The following is a 19211-nucleotide window of genomic DNA, read 5'->3' on the forward strand; positions in this document are numbered from 1 at the left end:
TGGCAACCGATGTTGGGTGCCTCAAATTTTAGCTGGCCAGCTTGGGATCCCCTGGGTCTGATTTGCTGAGCTGCTTGTACTGCAGCTGGAGGCGCTCAGCCCAGCTGAAAACAAGGCACCTGCTACCTGGGGCAGAGGCCCCTTTTGACAAGTTTGGCCTGGACTCTTTGGGCTCAGGGCCCAAAGCCAGAAAGTGGGGCCAAAAGTCCCCCCAAGGCGGGTCTCGAGAGCCCCCGGTTCCCTGGGCAGGTCCATTGCCCACTGGGGCTGGCCCAGAGCCGCTGCCGGGACATCCAGCAGCCTGCAGGCCCGGGTCGCACCGTGCCCCGCGGCGCTGGGTTTGCTGGGGGCAGCACAGGACACAGGCGGACCCCGCGCCAAGCTCCTCGTCCCTTAGTCCGGGCTGGTTCCTCGGCTCGGCGAGCCGGCCCCGGCCAAGCCCCAGCCCGGCACCTCCCCCGCGCGGCGCGGCCGGGCGAGCCCGTGGCCTGGGCGCCCCACAGGCAGCAGCCGGGCAGAAAGCGGAGCCCCAAGGCCCGGCGACGGGCCGGGCGGTCCGGGCCCCACCCCGCGGGCTTTGTCCCCGCGGCCGGCCGGGCCGCAGCCTCCAGCAGGGGGCGGCGGCGCCGCGCAGGAGCCGCTCCCCCGGCCCGCCCCGCTCCCCGCCCGGCCGCAGACAAAGGCGGCCTCCCGCCCGCCCGCCCGTCCCGCCGGCTGCCAGCTCCGCGCCGGGCCCGCGCGCGGCATGGGCGGCTCCGGGGGCCCCGCGGAGCCATGAGGCGCGGGCTGCGGGCGCAGCGGCGAGCAGCATGGCCGGGGCCGGGGCCAGGGCCGGCCGGCGCGGCATCCCCAAGCGCAAGCCCAACTTCACGCTGCAGGAGATCGACATCCTGATGAGCGAGGTGCTGCGCTACGAGCAGCTGCTCTTCGGCGCCAGCTCCACCAACGTCAACGCCTACGAGAAGCAGAAGATCTGGTGGCGCATCACCAACAAGATCAACGCGGCGGGCCGCAACCAGCGCGACATCGGCGAGGTGAAGAACCGCTGGCGCGGCCTGCGCCGCCGGGCCAACGACAAGATCACCCGGCACCGCCAGGAGCGCCAGGCGCCGCCCGACGCCCGCGGCTGCCCCGCGCCCCGCGAGCCCGGGCTCGGCCCGCAATGGGGCCTGCACGGCGTGTGCCCGCTGGACGCGCCGCCCGGCCCCGGCGAGGTGCCCGCGCCGCAGGGTGAGTGAGGGGGGCCCGGCCGCGCCAGCGCCCCTGGGCCGGGCTCGGTCCCGCGGCGCTGCCTGGCCCGGGGCCGCGTCGCCGGGGCCGCCGCGTGACCCGCTGCCCTCCCCGGCCCGTCCAGCCCGCGCCGGCCGCTGGCTAGGGCAGGCCCGCCCCCGGCTCGCCGCCGGCCGCACGGCAGCCGCCTGTCTGTGGGCGCAGTGCCAGGGCAGGTCTCTAATGCCCGAGGGTGCGGAGATGGCTCGAGTCTGGAAGGGCTGCGTGATGCAGCCTGGCCAAGCCGGCGGCCTGCCCCTGCGCCCGGCACCCCGGGGAGCAGGTCACACGCGAGCTGCGTGGCCCTGGGGCTTTTCACCACAGCTTTCGCGGCGAGGCCATGTTACAAGAGACGGGGCAGGCTGCGCCCCCCGGGGGTGATTCCCGGTGTGGGGAGACCTGCTCGCGGTGGCTCTGGTCACCGGAGTGTGCTAAACGGGCATAGCGTGACCCCTAGCTGCCCCCACATACCTGTCCGCGGCGTTAGGCGGGTGCTTGGGCGGCTAGACCCTCAGCCCATGTGGCTCCACTCGATTTGTTAGCTTGACATGCAGACATACTCGGTCTCTCCTTTGGGCCCCAGCCCAGCGGGGGCATTTAATAGCGCTTGGGTGCCATTTCTCTCTGTTTGGTCAGTGTGTGGTGGTGTTTGTAGCTTATGGCGCTTATCATAGTATCCGAGCACCTCCAGCATCAATGGATTAAGCCTCTATCACAGCACAGTATCGTGGCCATTTTAGAGGGGGCAGTTCAGGCATGTGGGGGTGCACTGACTTGTCCAAGCTCACACAAAGAGTCTGGCAGTGCCAGGAATAGAAGCAGATTTCCCGATTAGCAGTACTGTCCTTTAACAAGCAAATCTTTGCTTCCAAAAGGCTCCAGAACAGAACACTGTGATCTGGCTGTGGCTGGCACACAGCTGTGGGGAGAGGGCCTTGCCTCCGTGCTTGGGAACATGATACCTCGGCAGCTGCTGCCCAGTGCCACACTGCTTTGTTGCCATATCGCTCTGCAAAGTCGCATCTGTCTTGCTATTCCCAGTCCTTCCTCTGGCTCTTGCAGAGCACTGCTGCCTCTCAGATTTCTCCCTCCCTGAGAAGACTTTCTTTCAGGCTCTCTCCCCTCCATGGCACTTTTCCTTTTCCCTTCCCTTTTCCCTTTTCCCTTTCCTAGCTATTGTGCTTTTGCTCTTTTATTTTTAGCTTCAGCAAGCGCCTTTGGATCACTCCTATGTCCCCCCAGGTATCTTGACATTAGCAAAGCTTTTGATATGCTCTCCCACAGTATTCTTGCCAGCAAGTTAAAGAAGTATGGGCTGGATGAATGGACGATAAGGTGGGTAGAAAGTTGGCTAGGTTGTCAGGCTCAGCGGGTAGTGATCAATGGCTCCATGTCTAGTTGGCAGCTGGTATCAAGCGGAGTGCCCCAGAGGTCAGTCCTGCAGCTGGTTTTGTTCAATATCTTCATTAATGATCTGGAGGATGGGATGGATTGGACCCTCAGCAAGTTTGCAGATGACACTAAGATGGGGGGAGAGGGTCCAGAGTGACCTAGACAAATTGGAGCAGGGGTGGACAAACTTTTTGACCCGAGGGCCACATCGGGGTTGCTAAACTGTATGGAAGGCCAGGTAGGGAAGGCTGTGCCCCCCAAACAGCCTGGCCCCTGCCCCCTATTTGCCCTCTCCCACTTCCTGCCCCCTAACTGCCCCCCCTCAGAACTCCTGACCCATCCAACCCCCCCGCTCCTTGTCCCCTGACCACCCCCTCTCGGGACTCCCCGCCCCTCCAGGACCCTACCCACACATCCCTGCTTCTTGTCCCCTGACTGCCCCCTCCCGGGACCCCTCACCCCAACCAGGCCCCCAGGACTCCACCCCCTCTCCAACCCCCCCGACCACCCCACCTCCCCCAACCTGTGCTCCATCCAACTGCCCCCTGTCCCCTGATTGCCCCCTGGGACCCTCTGTCCCTTACTGGCCAGAGCCAGCCACGCTGCCCAGCCGGAGCTTGCAGCCGCGCCACCCAGAGCATTGTGCCGGAGGCGCAGTGAGCTGAGGCTGCGAGGGAGAGGGGGCAGCAGGGGAGGGGCCGGGGGCTCAGGGGCTGGGCAGGAGGGGCCCATGGGCCAGATGGGGCCCGCGGGCTGTAGTTTGCCCACCTGTGAATTGGAGGATTGCGCCAAATGAAAACTGATGAGGTTCAACAAAGACAAATGCAGAGTCCTGCACTTAAGAAGAGAGAATCCCATGCACCACTACAGGTTGGGGACCGACTGGCTAAGCAGAAGTTCGGCAGAAAAGGACCTGGGGATTACAGTGGACGCCAAGAAGGCCAACGACATATTGGCTTGTATTAGTAGGAGCATTGCCAGCAGATCGAGGGAAGTGATTATTCCCCTCTATTTGGCACTGGTGAGGCCACACCTGGAGTATTGTGTCCAGCTTTGGTCCCCCCACTAGAGAAGGGATATGGACAAATTGGAGAGAGTCTAGGGGAGGGCAACAAAAAATGATTAGGGGGCTGGGGCACATGACTTACATAAGAACATAACAATGGCCATACTAGATCAGACCAAAGGTCCATCCAGCCCAGTATCCTGTCTGCCGACAGTGGCCAATGCCAGGTGCCAGAAAGGGAGTGAACGTAACAGGTAATGATCAAGTGATCTCTCTCCTGCCATCCATCTCCACCCTCTGACAAACAGAGGCTAGGGACACCATTCCTTACCCATCCTGGCTAATAGCCATTAATAGACTTAATCTCCATTAATTTATCCAGTTCTCTTTTAAACCCTGTTATAGTCTTACAAGGAGAGGCTGAGGGAACTGGGGTTGTTTAGTCTGTAGAAGAGAAGAGTGAGGGGGGATTTGATAGCAGCCTTCAACTACCTGAAGTGGGGTTCCAAAGGGAATGGAGCTCGGCTGTTCTCAGTGGTGGCAGATGACAGAACAAGGAGCAATGGTCTCAAGTTGCAGTGGGGGAGGTCTAGGTTGGATATTAGGAAACCCTATTTCACTAGGAGGGTGGTGAAGCACTGGAATGGGTTACCTAGGGAGGTGGTGGAATCTCCATCCTTAGAGGTTTTTAAGGCCCGGCTTGACAAAGCCCTGTCTGAGATGATTTAGTGGGGGGTTGGTCCTGCTTTGAGCAGGGGATTGGACTAGACGACCTCCTGAGGTCTCTTCCAACCGTGATATTCTATGATTCTATGCAGCTCTCCCCAAACTATTATAGTCAGATACATCATTCCCACTCCTTCCCGGTCAGTAATGGAGATGTTAAAAGGACAACTAACGCTGCTCCCTCTAATGCCACACCAGGTGCTTCTCCCTACCCAGTGATCCCCTTTGTCTGCAGCCTTTCAGCCACTTTCTGTTACAAATGATAGTGCTTCTGGCCAAACAATTTGACCCAACTGTGAGACAGGTTCAGTGAAACACAGTATGAGGTGCTTTAGCGAAGTCCAAGTATGTAACATGCCCCCCCCCCCGCCATCATCTATGTCTACAGTTTCCCATTGAGGTTGTTGTCTAATGCTTATATTGTGGTAATGCATAGAGACCTCAACCAGGCCAGGACCCCGTGCTGTGTACAAACCCATAGTAAATGGAAGTGCCTGCCCCAAGGATCTTATATTTTCAAAGGCCAGACATAACAGGTGCATGAAGCAAGGATGGGGGAACAGAAATAATTTGATGTCTTGGGACAGACTAGTTGTGTGCTCAATTCTTAGCTAATCAGCAGCTGTAAGAGTGTGGAGGTACGTCACTAGGCCCAGATGGTATTCACCCAAGAGTTCTGAAGGAACTCAAATGAGAAATTGCAAAACTACTAACTGTGGTTTATAACCTATCATTTAAATCCGCTTATGTTCCAAATGACAGGGGGATAGATAGTGTAATGCCAATTTTTTAAAAGCTCCAGAGGAGATTCTGGCAATTACAGGCCAGTAAGCCTGACTTGGGTACCGGGCAAACTGGTTCAAACAATAGTAAAGAACAGAATTGTCAGACACATAGATGAACATAATTTGTTGGCGAAGAGTCAGCATGGTTTTTGTAAAAGGAAATCATGCCTCACCAATCTGCTAGAATTCTTTGAGGAGGTCAACAGACATGTGGACAAGGCAGATCCAGTGGATACAGTGTACTTAGATTTTCAGGAAAGCCTTTGACAAGGTCCCTCACCAAAGGCTCTTAAGCAAAGTAAACTGTCATGGAATAAGAGGGAAGGCCCTCTCATGGATGGGTAGCTGGTTAAAATACAAGAAACAAAGGTTAGGAATAAATGGTCAGTTTTCAGAATAGAGGGAAATAAATAGTGGTGTCCCCCAGAGGTCTGTACTGGGCCAAGTCCTATTCAAAATATTCATAAATGATCTGGAAAAAGGGGTAAACAGGGAGGTGGCAAAATTTGCAGATGATACAAAACTACTCAATATAGTTAAGTCCCAGGCAGACTGTGGGGAGTTACAAAAGGATCTCACAAAATTGGGTGACTGGGCAACAAAATGGCTGATGAAATTCAGTTCTGATGAATGCAAAGTAATGCACATTGGAAAACATCATCCCAACTATACATATAAAATGATGAGTCTAAATTAGCTGTTACCACTCAAGAAAGAGATCTTGGAGTCATTGTGGATAGTTCCCTGAAAACATCCACGCAATGTGCAGCAGCAGTCAAAAAAGCAAACAGAATGTTGGGAATCATTAAGAAAGCGATAGGTAATAAAACAGAAAATATCATAGTGTCTCTATATAAATCCACGGTACGCCCACATCTTGAATATAGCATACTGATGTGGTCGCCGCATCTCAAAAAAGATGTATTGGAATTGGAAAAGGTTCAGAGAAGGGCAACAAAAATTATTAGGGGTATGGAATGGCTTCCGTATGTGAAGAGATTAATGAGAATAGGACTTTTCAGTTTAGAAAAGAGGCGACTAAGGGGGGATATGATAGAGGTCTATAAAATCATGAGTGGTGTGAAGAAAGTAAATAAGGAAGTGTTATTTACTCCTTCTCATAAAACACAAACTTTAGGCGTCACTGAATGAAATTAATAGGCAGCAGGTTTAAAACAAACACAAGGAAGTATTTCTTCACACAACGCACAGTCAACCTGTGGAACTCCTTGCCAGAGGATGTTGTGAAGGCCAAGACTAAACAGGGTTAAAAAAAGAACTAGATAAATTCATGGAGGATGGGTCCATCAATGGCTATTAGCCAGGATTGGCAGGGATGGTGTCCCTAGCCTCAGTTTGCCAGAAGCTGGGAATGGGCAACAGGGGCTGGATCACTTGATGATTACCTATTCTGTTCATTCCCTCTGGGGCACCTGGCATTGGCCACTGTCAGAAGACTGGATACTGGGCTAGATGGACCTTTGGTCTGACCCAGTATGGCCATTGTTCTGTTCTTATGGCTGCCAGGCTGTTGTATGTCTGCATTATGTCTGGGAAGCTTTGAGGAGGCACTCCAAGGAGGATACGGTGATTGATGGCTTTAGGGATTCTGGCTGGGATGGAGGGGTAGCCTGGGAGAAAGTGTGAAAGTACTGGATGATCCTGGCTCAGATGAGAGGGCACTGACAGCAATCTGAGAGGTGCTAGGAGAACCAAAGAAGGTCTCGCTCATGAAAGCCCTGGGCTGACAGGATTCTTTTTAGAAGAGAAGGAGTGATTGTGTCAAAGGCAGCCAATGGTCATGAAGGGCACCAGGACCATGCAGGAGTCGTTTCAGGACAATGCAGGGGGCAGGTGCTGGCTTGGAAGGGCTCTCTGAATGGAATTGGGGAGGAGTTTCAAACAGTGGCTGTAGCAGCATGCTCTCAATGAGGGGATGGGGCAGTAACTTGTGGGGAGTTGGGGTCAAGATAGCTTTTTATGATCTGAGAGGCCATGCACATCTGCATGTTGAAGGACAGGAGCAGAAGGATGGGGGCAAGCGGTCAGGAGTCAGGGCTGAGTCCCTGGCACCAGTGGGTGGGAGGGTGAGCAGGGAAGTCGCTGGAGTGCATAGGCACCGACTTTGTGGATGCTCCAGGGCTGGAGAACCCCCGGGGTAAAAACGGTGGGTGCTGAGCACCCGCCGGCAGCCCTGCTATCCACTCCTCCCATCCCCCCAGCACCTCCCACCCGCCGCGAACAGTATGTTTCGCAGTGTGCGGAAGACTGCGAGGGAGGGGGAGGAGCGAGGACTCGGTGCATATGGGGAGGGGGCAGAACTGGGCGGAGCAGGGGTGGGAAGAGGCGGGGCCTTGTAGGAAGGGATGGAGTGGGGATGGGGCCTGGGACAGAGCTGGGGAGTCAAGCACCCCCCAGCACTTTGGAAAGTCGGTGCCTGTGCCAGAGTGTTGGTAATGGGAGGGGGGAAGATTGGTCCTGAGCTTATCTGGCAACCCCCTGCCCTGTCCCCATTGCTTCCTAGGGAAGGAAACTAGATTGGCCAAGCAGTGATCGGCTGAGTTACGCGCCTTTCCTCTCTGGAAAACTTGCTTTTCTCTCGTCTGATAAATTCCTCAGTTCCTCCCAGCTCTTCAGTAACTCTGCACTCTAAGTAGCCCATCACATGTCATCAATAATAATTATAATAATAATAATTAATAATGTGCGGTTCTGAGAAGCTGGGATGCCAGACTGCCCCACACAGCTATTGAATATAGAACTGCTCACTAAGACGTCAGCTGGCCCTCCCTCCTTTTGGCACTCTGATGTTTTCTGAGCCAACCGTGCTCTGATGTATTCCTCTTGCTTGGGTTAAAATATCCTTAGCGCTCCCTTATGAAGGGATAAGTGAGCTCACCTGGCCTCCTCTCCTCTGCATGTGTAGCTTTGGAGCTGTCCTTAACATGGAAAAATCTCTTCCCATTCTGGCCTCTGTAGGGCTGGCAATGCCAAAGGGCTGGGAATGGTGAGAACTGGGAACTTCTTTCAGAATCATAGAATATCAGGGTTGGAAGGGACCTCAGGAGGTCATCTAGTCCAACCCCCTGCTCAAAGCAGGACCAATCCCCAACTAAATTATCCCAGCCAGGGCTTTGTCTAAGCTTGACTTTAAAAACCTCTAAGGAAGGACAGTCCATCACCTCCCTAGGTAACGCATTCCAGTGCTTCACCATCCTCCTAGTGAAATAGTTTTTCCTAATATCCAACCTAAACCTCCCCCACTGCAACATGAGACCATTACTCCTCGTTCTGTCCTCTTCTACCACTGAGAACAGTCTAGCTCCATCCTCTTTGGAACCTCCTTTCAGGTAGTTGAAAGCAGCTATCCAATTCCCCCTCATTCTTCTCTTCCGTAGACTAAATAATCCCAGTTCCCTCAGCCTCTCCTCATAAGTCATGTGCTCTAGACCCCTAATCATTTTTGTTGCCCGCCACTGGACTGTTTCCAATTTTTCCACATCCTTCTTGTAGTGTGGGGCCCAAAACTGGACACAGTACTCCAGATGAGGCCTCACCAATGTCGAATAGAGGGGAACGATCACGTCCCTTGATCTGCTGGCAGTGCCCCTACATATACATCCCAAAATGCCATTGGCCTTCTTGGCAACAAGGGCACACTGCTGACTCATATCCAGCTTCTCGTCCACTGTAACCCCTCAGTCTTTTTCTGCAGAACTGCTGCCGAGCCATTCGGTCCCTAGTCTGTAGCGATGCATGGGATTCTCCGTCTTAAGTGCAGGTCTCTGCACATGTCCTTGTTGAACTTCATCAGATTTCTTTTGGCCCAATCCTCTAATTTGTCTAGGTCCCTCTGTATCCTATCCCTACCCTCCAGCGTATCTACCTCTCCTCCCAGTTTAGTGTCCTCTGCAAACTTGCTGAGGGTGCAATCCATGCCATCCTCCAGATCGTTAATACCACTTGGCCCCATGTGAGACAAATCCATCCAGACAGCTCAGTTTTCCACAATATTTTTATTAGTGCTTAGATCCAGAGGAGCATATACAGTAACTCATGGGCCAAATTCAGCACTGGCACATGCAGGAATAGCGCCAGTGGAGTGGTGTGTTTACACCAGCACTGAATTTGGCTCTACAGCACCTTACTGCTTCTCCGGCCTTGGGCAAGTCACATAACTTCTTTGCTCTCTGCCTTCCTGTGACATGGGGTAGCTGCCTCCCTACCTCCCTGAGATCTTAGGGAGCCACTCTGCAGTCTTTTAGCACAGACCCTGCATAACCCGTTTGATTTCATGAGGGCTTCACATAGGACTCCACATTATTGAAGACTTGCATGAATTGGGCCTTAATTAGCTGACATTTGTGAAGGGCATTCAAAGAGTGCTTTCAGATTAAGCACCGTTGTTGAGGTTACGTTCTAAAATGGGACCACTTTCCTGTCTTGGGGGTTGTAGGTTTGTGAGGGGTTTTTTCCCCTCTCCTGGAAAAGCAGGTGGCCCATTGGTGTGACAGCTCACCTGGGGTCACTTTCAGGCCACCAGAATGTTCTTCGTCATGCTGTCGTGGGGTTTTTTTCTCTCTCAAAATATTTTTTATTTGAGCTCTGGTTGAAATTTTTCCTTGGTACTTTGGTGATGCTGTCTCTTCAATAAACCTTGTCTGGCTCCACAAAATGTAGAGGGGTGGGTTATGGGCACAGCGGGTGCAGCGCGGAATATGGAGGTGTGTTGGAGGGACAGTTTTAGCTGTTTGTTCATGTTAGAACTGAAAACTTGTGCACAGTGCACCCAGACTAGATTGACTGACTAGTTTTTCCTGTCAGATTCTATCCTACAGCTGAGAAGGGCTCGTGTGCAGCTGCTGAATGATTTAAAATGTATTTTCTCTCAGCAGCTGTACTTCAAACACCCGTATCATCTGCTCTCATTTCTCCTCCATCCCTCTTTGCGCGTAACCCTCCACTCCCACGACACCACTTAAAAAATGCTTGGAAATTCATACACACAGCTCTGCTGGTAAGCAGTTACGGTTGCTACACACACAACGTACCTGACACAAAAGCAAGGAAATGAAATTACGCCACCTAACAAACAGTATGTACTGCTCCTCCATCTGCAAGCACACACCTTATCCTTGCCACAAGCCACACAGTGCAGTCTACCTCTGTCCCCTTGGGTACCAGCCTTCCACTGCTACCGTTAATCACCCCTTTACCAGAGAGACCCCTCCCACCACAACCACCATCCACAACTACTAGTGGGAGAGAAGGGGGAATAGCCTCTTCTGTGGTATCTCCATTACTGGAGGCTTCCACCCATGGTAGCCCATTCTATTCGATCCTCAGCTAATCTCTTTGTGGATTAATAGATTTCTTGATCCACCCAGGACATGTGCTGTTAGATGGCTCAAGCGTTTGTGGGGTTTGTGTTGGGTATGGGAGGGGAGTGTGTGGCACCCCTAGCTGCTTCACATGGGAGTTCGTGTGGTAGTTACTAAAATTGGAATGGAGGAAAAAATTAAATCCATTATATGTATGTTGTCCACGTAGCCTAGATGGCTTTACTGTGCAATGCTGCCAGTCCTGGCATGGGGTGAAATCGGCAGAGGGGGCCAGGCCTAGGACACGGCTCTCCCTGCAACTGGGAGGACTGGAAACCCTTATTTAATGGCAGCTGAGACTGGAAGACTGTACTCTGGCTGACCCCCAGCCCTCCTGTTGGAGGAGAGTGGGAGGCAGAAGGTTTTTCTGGTCTTGCTTTGGTGGGGGTGGGTTCAACGGTAACCCTGGCTATCCAGAGCCGAAGCATGGGGCTGTATTTTTCCCTGGTGGCCCATGTCAGGGTGGGAAGCCGCCCTCTGTTGCTGACCCTGGTTCGGGCCTGCTGCCTGCTTTCTCTTTCCAGTCTGATCTGATCTATCCTCTTTGCCAGGGGCGGGTGTGAAGGAGGAGCCGGTGAAGGAGGAGCCGGTGGACGTGAAGCCAGAGCCATTCCATCCACCTTCCACTGAGGCCACCCATCAGCAAGTGAAGCGGGGAGGAGAGAGGCGGCTCCTCAGGAGCGCTGGCCATGTGCCGGACGATCCATGTGAAGGTTGGAGCCGGAGCCCGCAGAATCCCTCGCAGACCGAACTCTCCATCAGCGAGCTGGGGGGTCAGCAGGAGCCCCTGGGCACGGATTTCACAAGTATTATCTTTGACCAAGAGGCAGAGCCACTGAATGATTGTAACACGAGTGAGAGTGTGACCCCTGTAACTGTGGCACTGCAAGAGGGGGGGCTGGAGAGTGGCCATCTCAGCCCTGTGGAGAAGCGGATTCTCCAGTCCAATGAGCAGCTGGTGCAGGAGATGCGAGCCTTCCGCAGGGAATACGCGGAGAGCCGCAGGGAAACTGCCTCCATCCTGCGCATCATCGCCAAGGCCCTCAGCAGCGTGAGCAGCAGCCTCTGTGAGATCCGCGATCTCTACCTCCGACAGCAAGTGACCCCCAAGCAGTGAGGGGCCACTAGGCCACATCATCACACAGCTGGGGGCGGGGGGACAGGCAGGACCTCCCACTGCCAGGGAGGGAAGTGCTGAGAGGGGCTGCATGAAACAGAGACGTGAACGACCCCTCAGCCAGTGGGAGAGAGATCTGGGGTTGGGGACATGGTTCTCCCACACTTTCCCTACTTCAATAAAACTCTGAACTGGCCATGTGCTCCCCCATCAGTATCTGTTCCAGGCAGGGCCTGTGCAGGGAGCTGCACACCAGTAAGAGAAGCTGGGGCATGTTGTGGCATTTCTTCCTAAACACTTAACTGCTTTTGCTGCCCTCTCTGCTTCTGCTGCCTGTCCCTCCTGTGTCTCCTCTGCTGCAGCCCTGCCCTGTCACACTGACACCGAAAGAGTCCGCAGAGCTCTGCGTGGAACTGGGATGTGGCCACTTCTCTCAGACTGGGCTGTCACTAGGGCTGGGGGGGAAGGAAGTTGGAGGAGGGGATCCTCGGGCAGGGAGGCACGAAGCCAGAAATGTTCAGCTGCGTCCGTTGGTTGCGTGAGTGACCCATTTCCTGGGCTGCCAGCTTGCCATGCGTGGGGCAGGGTTTTCAGAGGTGCTGGTGGCTCCCTGGCTTGTCTGCATGTGGGGGTGCTCAGCCCTCTGGAGATCCCTGCCCCACTGGATGCTTTAGGAAACAAGACAGCTTGTGATCAACAGTGATCTGCAGGTGCTTCCGGAACTGTAGTGCTATTGAGGGGAGACGGGGAATGGTTGGGGGAAGGTCAGTCTCTTAGGGTGACACTAATATGCCTATTCACACTAAATCCTATCCCTCCCTCCCTCCCTCCTGGGCCAGAGCCTCCTTCGCCTGGCGATGGGTAGGTGCTGCACACTCTGAGGTGACTAGCCCAGGCTGCCGTGCCTGGCCAGTGCCGAGTCTTCTCCATGGCGGCAGCCTGGCCTGTGCCCTCATTGTACTCTGCTGGGTTCCTGAAGTGGGGCTGCAGCACCGAAGTGCAGGGAGAGAGCACGCCCAGCTGCTGGGCCAGTCCTTCCCTGCTGTTTCTCCAGAAAAGTGGGAAGGGCCCCTGATCCCAGCCAGGCCAGGCCCCCAGGCTCAGGGCATGAGGGGTCCGACAGTGAGTCCTTGTGGGGCTCTTCCAGCATAGACCAGGTAAGTGCTTTCCCAATGCTGCCCACCCTCGGGAGCTACTCAGCCCTTCTGTAGGAAGTGGGACTAGGAGAGTAGGGGACTCTCGCGGCGGGGGGTAGAATCTAACCCAAAGCAGAAGGGTTACACGCACCCTGCGTCTGAGAGAGGCAGAAATAAACTCAATGTCCATGGCTGACAGCATGTCTGGGGCTTTCCCCTTGGCCCAGCTACTCTGCATTGGCATGAGCTTGCACCTTTCTTGTGATCTGGCCTAATGAGCCAACAATCACTCCAGCCCCTTTGTTGTGTTGCTTTTCTCTGACTTCCCTCCCTGTTGCCTCTCCCACTCTGGGACTGTGCTGCCCAGTCTGGAAAGCGATGTACTGCAGCGGCAGCGTCCCAGAGCCCTGCACATGGAGGGCCTATTGCTTCCGTTCTGTGCAGAGGCCATGCAAAACGGCATTGGCTATTATGTTTGAAGCCTTTCCAGGCCCTTAGTATTATTTCCCTGTCTTCCCAGGCATTGTCAGCTCCTGTCATCTTTAGCTGATTAGCGGGCTCCCTCCCAGCAAAGTGGGGAAGTGATAGAGAAGGACCCAACACCAGTTCCTTCAGTCCCTGTTGGATGGTCTTGCTCACTCACCAGCTAATAAGATCTTTGGGGGACCCTATCAGACACTTCACTCAATGCAGCTATTTCTGTACTTGCTGCATTGCAATTGGAGATCTTCCCCAACGGTCTGTACCCCTCTTGCTCCTGTTCTGAACATGGGTCAGTTGGCAAAAATGTTCCCCTGTGGGACCCTACCATTGGGCACCCCAATAAGTGCCTTCCCTTTCAGAGGGGTAGGGAACCAGCGGTTGCCACCTGCTTCAACAGAGAGGTGTTGCATGTTCAATCATTCCACATAATTAGGGGTGAAAATGTTGATCTACATCCTTGGTGGCTTTTGCCTTTAATGTCTTTTCTTATGCAAGGCAGACATGCTGGCGGGGTCTGCATTGCATTCCTTCCCATGTTTAAACAGGCTACTGAATGTTCCTGTTCCAGTCTCCTGACACTTTGACAGTCATTGTCGGAGGTTTGTTAGCTAATTCCTTCAACCCCCTCCAGCCCAATAGGATCTGAGCCAGTGGAGTTGTACATGTTCATGTTTCCCACCATTCTATTGTTTTACAAGCTCTTAATTACTTCCTTCTGTCAAAACTCACCTGTATTTTTCCATTCAGGACAGATCTGCCCCAAGCCCTATCCTTGGTAAAACAGACATTGTGAGGTGGAGCCATCTGAAAACTGACCTTTTAACAGATCAGTCACATTTCCCCTTTGTAGAAGGGGTTTTGTCCACAGCCAGCTTTGAGGGGGAGGTGGGATCAACATGAAACAGCTGTCACTGGCATGCTCCTCCTGAGACCCAGTGTCTGGTACCAAGAGTAGTTCCAGAACCCTATTCGTTAGTGATCTGGGCTTGTTTTCTGATCCGGTGGCTCCCTGGGCTGCCGTGCTCCTTGCCTGAAGCGGCAGCCCTGTATGTCGCAGGAGAGATCCCATCCACCCGTAGCCCAGAGGAGGTGCTCTGGGCCGAGGGCCGGGAAGCTGCGAGTTAGAGTGTTACTTTCTGTTGGCTGCTAATATTTCTGTGACCTTCACAATCCTTTCTAGTAACCAAGCCCTCCTCTGGCTGCTCTAGAAGCAGGCAACTATCACCCCACCCCACCCCTCAGTGTGCAGAGAGGAATACTGTGTACCAGAGCAGCCAGCAGCAGCCAGCTCTCCACTGGGGCAGAACCAAGTCTCAGTCACTCACCCACCCGCTTTTGGCGATGAAGGTGCCAGTGCTGAGGGGCATGGTGCTGAACTGGCTGGAGTTACAATGCAGTGGTTATGGTAATGGACTCTAGCCCAGATCCACAAAGGTGTCTAGGCTCCTACTTCAACTGACTTCAACAGAAGTTAGGAGCCTAAATACTTGTGAACATCTTGGTTGATGAGGCTGAGCTGTGGGCTGGGCACGGCAGCATGTTAGGCCCCTAAATACTGTTAAAATTTGAGCCTTGGGCCAGAACTGGCCCCTCTTCGCAGTCAATGCTTCTACCCCCCACACCATGAGATGTTGGGGGAGGATGGTCTTGTGGTTAAGGCAATGGACTAGGGAGAAACTCCTAGCACTGGCAGAGACTCTCTGGCTGAGCTTACCCACGTTGCTTAATTATGTGCCTCAGTTTCCCCAGCTGCAGAGTGGGCTTTTCAAAGGCCTGACTGGTCCATTTTTTGCTCATTGAGGGTTAGGAGAGTAGTGGTTGGAAAACAGGTTTTATCCCCAGTGGAAAATTTTGATTTTCATTGGCAAACCAAGCCTTTTCAGCCAAACACTGAAAACTTCATTTTTGGCCCAATTTTTTTTTTTTTTTTTTTTTTTTTTTGGATTTTTCACTTTTTTGACAAAATTGAAAACTTATGAGGGAAAAGGGACCCTGCCTGTGCAAGGCAAATGGCCCCATTTTCCATCTGGGGAAAGATTGGATGGAAAATTTCCCATCAGCCCTAACTAGGAGCTAGGGCTGGTTGCCTTCGTGCCAAGAAGCCTTTAGAGGAAGGGAGGTGACCCCCCTAGTCCAATCCCCCACTGCCCGGGGCGGCTGGGTCACCTGCAGGGAGCACGGGGCAGTGCTGTGCCCATCAGGGCTGAAGGGGTAGGGAATCCTGTGTGTGTGGCTGGCTGTGCAGCAGGGCTCCTGCTCAAAGCTGAGTCCTCTGCAAACAGGGCTGCAGTGGGAGCAGCCTGAAGGGTGCTTTGCCAGGCCAGGGGCCCGGTTGGGGCTGCTCCACTTAGCAGCGCCTCCCCTTTCGCACCCACCAGGGAGCCTGCAGGGCAGGGAGCTGGTGCTGGAGCTGTCTCCAGAGGACTACTGCAACCACTGCTCTCCATCCCTGGCCTCAACTCTGCCTGCTCTGACCGGGCTGTGGCCCACAGAGCTGCCCCCACCCCAGCTTCAGGGATGCCAACATTGTATTTCAAAATGAAGGGACACTTTTCTGAGCCCCCTGCCCCACCTCTCCTCCCCATATTATTAATACCAAGCAGGACTCACCTGCATGAGCCAGGGGTATTTCTTGCTGCTTTGAGCAGCACTCAGCAACTCCCGAGATGAAAGTTTTCATCAACATAGATGAAAAAATCAGGGCTGTTCTTTGTAATAAAGGACAGTTGGCAAACCTAGGTCCAGCTCTGCTCCTGCTGGGAGCTGCAGTGGGGCGGGGGAGCAGCATCTCCTGCTCCTGAGGGCCAGGGCAGCGCGGAGCCCCCTTCTCCAATCTCTGGGCTCTAAAACTCAGGCTTCCCTTCCCCCCCAGGGCTGATTCTAGCTGGTAGCTGTGCCCATTTCAGCCCTTCCAGAGGCACGGGGCAGCCAGGAGTGGGGAGGGTCCCTCACTAGCTCTATTGTGGTGTTAGCAGGAATTCACACTGGGGGGTTGCAGGGCTGGTGCCCGTAGCAGGAACCAGAGGTGATGCCTTCCAGCCCTGCTGGGCCTGAGCTGCTGAGCTGGGCTCATGGGTTCCAGCACCCGTGGGGAGCGGGTAGCACTGGTGGCCGAGGAGCTGGGTCTCCAGTGCGGTAGCACGGCTGCACTGGGCCCGCACCGCACCCAGCCCCTGGCTGGGCCTGCCGCAGTCTGGTCTTGCACCGCAGGGTGATGGTAACTCGGGCAAGGCAGTAATGGGTGAGCCTTCGGGAGCAGCCCTGAGAACGCAGCAAGCCCACGGAGGGGCTGTTGGATGGTGGGACCGGCTGCCTGTCAGTCCTGGAGTTGCTGGCAATGCCTGTAGCACTGGCACCCTGCATGTGTGGCCGTGCTGGCAGCTGGGGGGCCGGGGGGGGTCACCCAAACTCTGCAATTCCTGCATTTGCAACACTGGGTTTGTGGGAATGAAACTCCTGTTGCGGGTGGCCAGCGAGCACTCTGTGGCGGCACCATGCGCCTGGGGTGGCACCGTTCTCTGCATGTCAGTGCTAGGGCTAGTGCTGGAGGACTGGCCAGGGACCAGTCCCCTCCCACGTGCAATAGGGCAGCCTGCCCCGTTAGTGCTCACAGACCATTCCCGTTTGCTACAGCGAGTCATAAGAGGACAAAGACTGAGGCAAGGGCCTTGTCATCGGAACAAATTGTATCTTGCTCCCGTGTTCAGCCCTGTGTGTGAGCAAGAACCCACCACTGTGTCTGCTCCTGGGCTCCAACCCTTGCCCACTTGTTCACCTGCTGGGAGCGGAGAACCCCGGGCACCACTGCCCTCTCGGGGCACAAAGCCCCTCTATTTGATGCCATCCCTTCTTCCCATCCTTTGGTACCGCCGCAGGGAGCCTATAACGTACGGCTGTGCTGCCATCAGGTGGACACACGGAGCAGCAAGTAGTGGAGGGAGCCCAAAGCCCTAGAGTGTGGGACACTTGCCCTGCTCTGATGCCCTGGGACCAAGCTTCTGCTCCACTGCCCCTGCGGTGTCTTTGGGTGCAAAGGAGAGCAGAGGCCCCAGCCTCCCTCTGCCTCCTCCCCTGGGAGACTCCAAGGCTGGGCTGCCCAACACAGCGGACAGAGCGTGGCTGCAATGAACATAAAGGGGCTTCTTGTGCAAGGTCACAGACAGGCCCCAGGACTCACTCTGGCTCTCAGCCTGATATTACAGCCCCAGCGGCCTACCATCACTGGGCAGGTTCCCTTGACGTTCTGGCCTGGATCCTGCTGTCATGGAAGAGACTGCAAGCTACCCAAGAAAAGTGAGGCACGCACAGGCCTGCCTGACACAGTCCATAAGCCTGGCCAAGCCTCTTCCTCCTGCTCTCCCCTTGTGCCTGAAGAAACTGCCCTGCTGGGGGCTTGCAGATAGGGAACCTGCTGCACAAGCTCCAAGCATCCCAGAAGCCACCGCTACTCTGAAACCCCACTAACTCAGTGGCCTAATTCCGAGATTCCAAGGCTAGAAGGGAACACTGTGATCATCTAGTCTGACCTCCCGCATAGCACAGACCAGCAAACTTGATAGACTCAAGGAGCTCAATCTGTTTAGCTTAAGGAGGGTAAGGGGTGACTTGATTACAGTTGCGAAATACATAGTTATTTACGAATGGGCTCTTTGATCTAGCAGAGGAAGGTCTAACACAATCCAATGTCTGGAAGTTTAAGCTAGACAAATTCAGTGTGGAAATAGGTCTACATTTGTAACAGCATAATTAACCAGTGCAACAATTTGCTGCAGGGGTGTGGTGGCTTCTCCATCACTGACAATGTTTAAATCAAGAAGGGATGTTTTTCTAACAGCTCTTCTCTAGGAATTGTTTGGGGCCGTTCTCTGGCCTGTGTTACAGGGATGGGCAGACTAGATGATCACAATGATCCCTCCCGGTCTTGGAATCCATGAATCTAAACTTCCCTAAAATTGTGGCTCTTGGTGATTTACAGCTTGGATGGCACAGCTGAAAGGCTCTAGAAACCCCCAAATCTGCATTGCACATAGGGTGACCAGACAGCAAGTGTGAAAAATTGGGACAGGGGGTGGGGGGTAATAGAAGCCTTTATAAGAAAAAGACCCAAAAATCGGGACTGTCCCTATAAAATCGGGACATCTGGTCACCCTAATTGCACAAGGCATGGTAAGCCCCCCCCCCTCCTTATCTGGGGGTTCAGTCTGCACAGCAACATTACTCCTCACCTGCTGAGGCTGCCAGCAAGGGGGCCTGTGCCAACTGGGACTGATTTTGCACCAGGCCTGTGAGCTTCAATAGCTTTTTGCTGCGGCCAGCTGTTCCCTGGACACTGAACTGAGACTCACCTAACAGCAGCCTGTGAGCAGCCATCCACAGGGAACACCTGGTCACAGCAGGGGTGAAGCCATGGGAGCTCCTTCATAGCCCATCAAGTTAACTCCTAAGCTTTTCTCAAGTCCAGTGAATAGACTGTCTGCTCTTCTGTCTCTTCTGACAGAACAAGGAGTTGCAGTGGGGGAAGTCTAGGTTGGATATTAGGAAAAACTATTTCACTAGGAGGGTGGTGAAGCACTGGAATGGGTTACCTAGGGAGGTGGTGGATTCTCCTTCCTTAGAGGTTTTTAAGGTCAGGCTTGACAAAGCCCTGCCTGGGATGATTTACTTGGTGTTGGTCCTGCTTTGAGCAGGGGGTTGGACTAGATGACCTCCTGAGGTCCCTTCCAACCCTGATATCCTATGATTCTATGATTCTCTCACAGTAAGGCAAGTTTTCTGACCTTAAATCACTCTTGTAGCTCTACTCTGAACTTGCTCCAATTTGTCAACATCCCTTTAGAAATGTGGACATAGTATCCAGTCCTGCTCTCACCAATGTCAAATTCCATTCCCTGCTCCTACTCTACATTCCTCTGCTTA

The 19211-nt window shown here is 54.1% G+C and overlaps 1 protein-coding gene across 1 annotated transcript; it reads left to right on the top strand.

Moving 5' to 3' along the window:
* Positions 1-676: 676 nt before the first annotated feature.
* On the top strand, positions 677-11872 carry LOC114019030 (myb-related transcription factor, partner of profilin). Its single transcript, XM_037885169.2, has 2 exons — positions 677-1230; positions 11111-11872. The coding sequence occupies exons 1-2, from the start codon at positions 810-812 to the stop codon at positions 11674-11676; spliced, it is 987 nt and encodes a 328-aa protein (XP_037741097.1). The 5' UTR covers positions 677-809; the 3' UTR covers positions 11677-11872.
* Positions 11873-19211: the final 7339 nt, after the last annotated feature.

This window comes from Chelonia mydas, chromosome 21 (genome assembly GCF_015237465.2).
Source record: "Chelonia mydas isolate rCheMyd1 chromosome 21, rCheMyd1.pri.v2, whole genome shotgun sequence".
Classification (NCBI taxonomy): Eukaryota; Metazoa; Chordata; order Testudines; family Cheloniidae; genus Chelonia; species Chelonia mydas.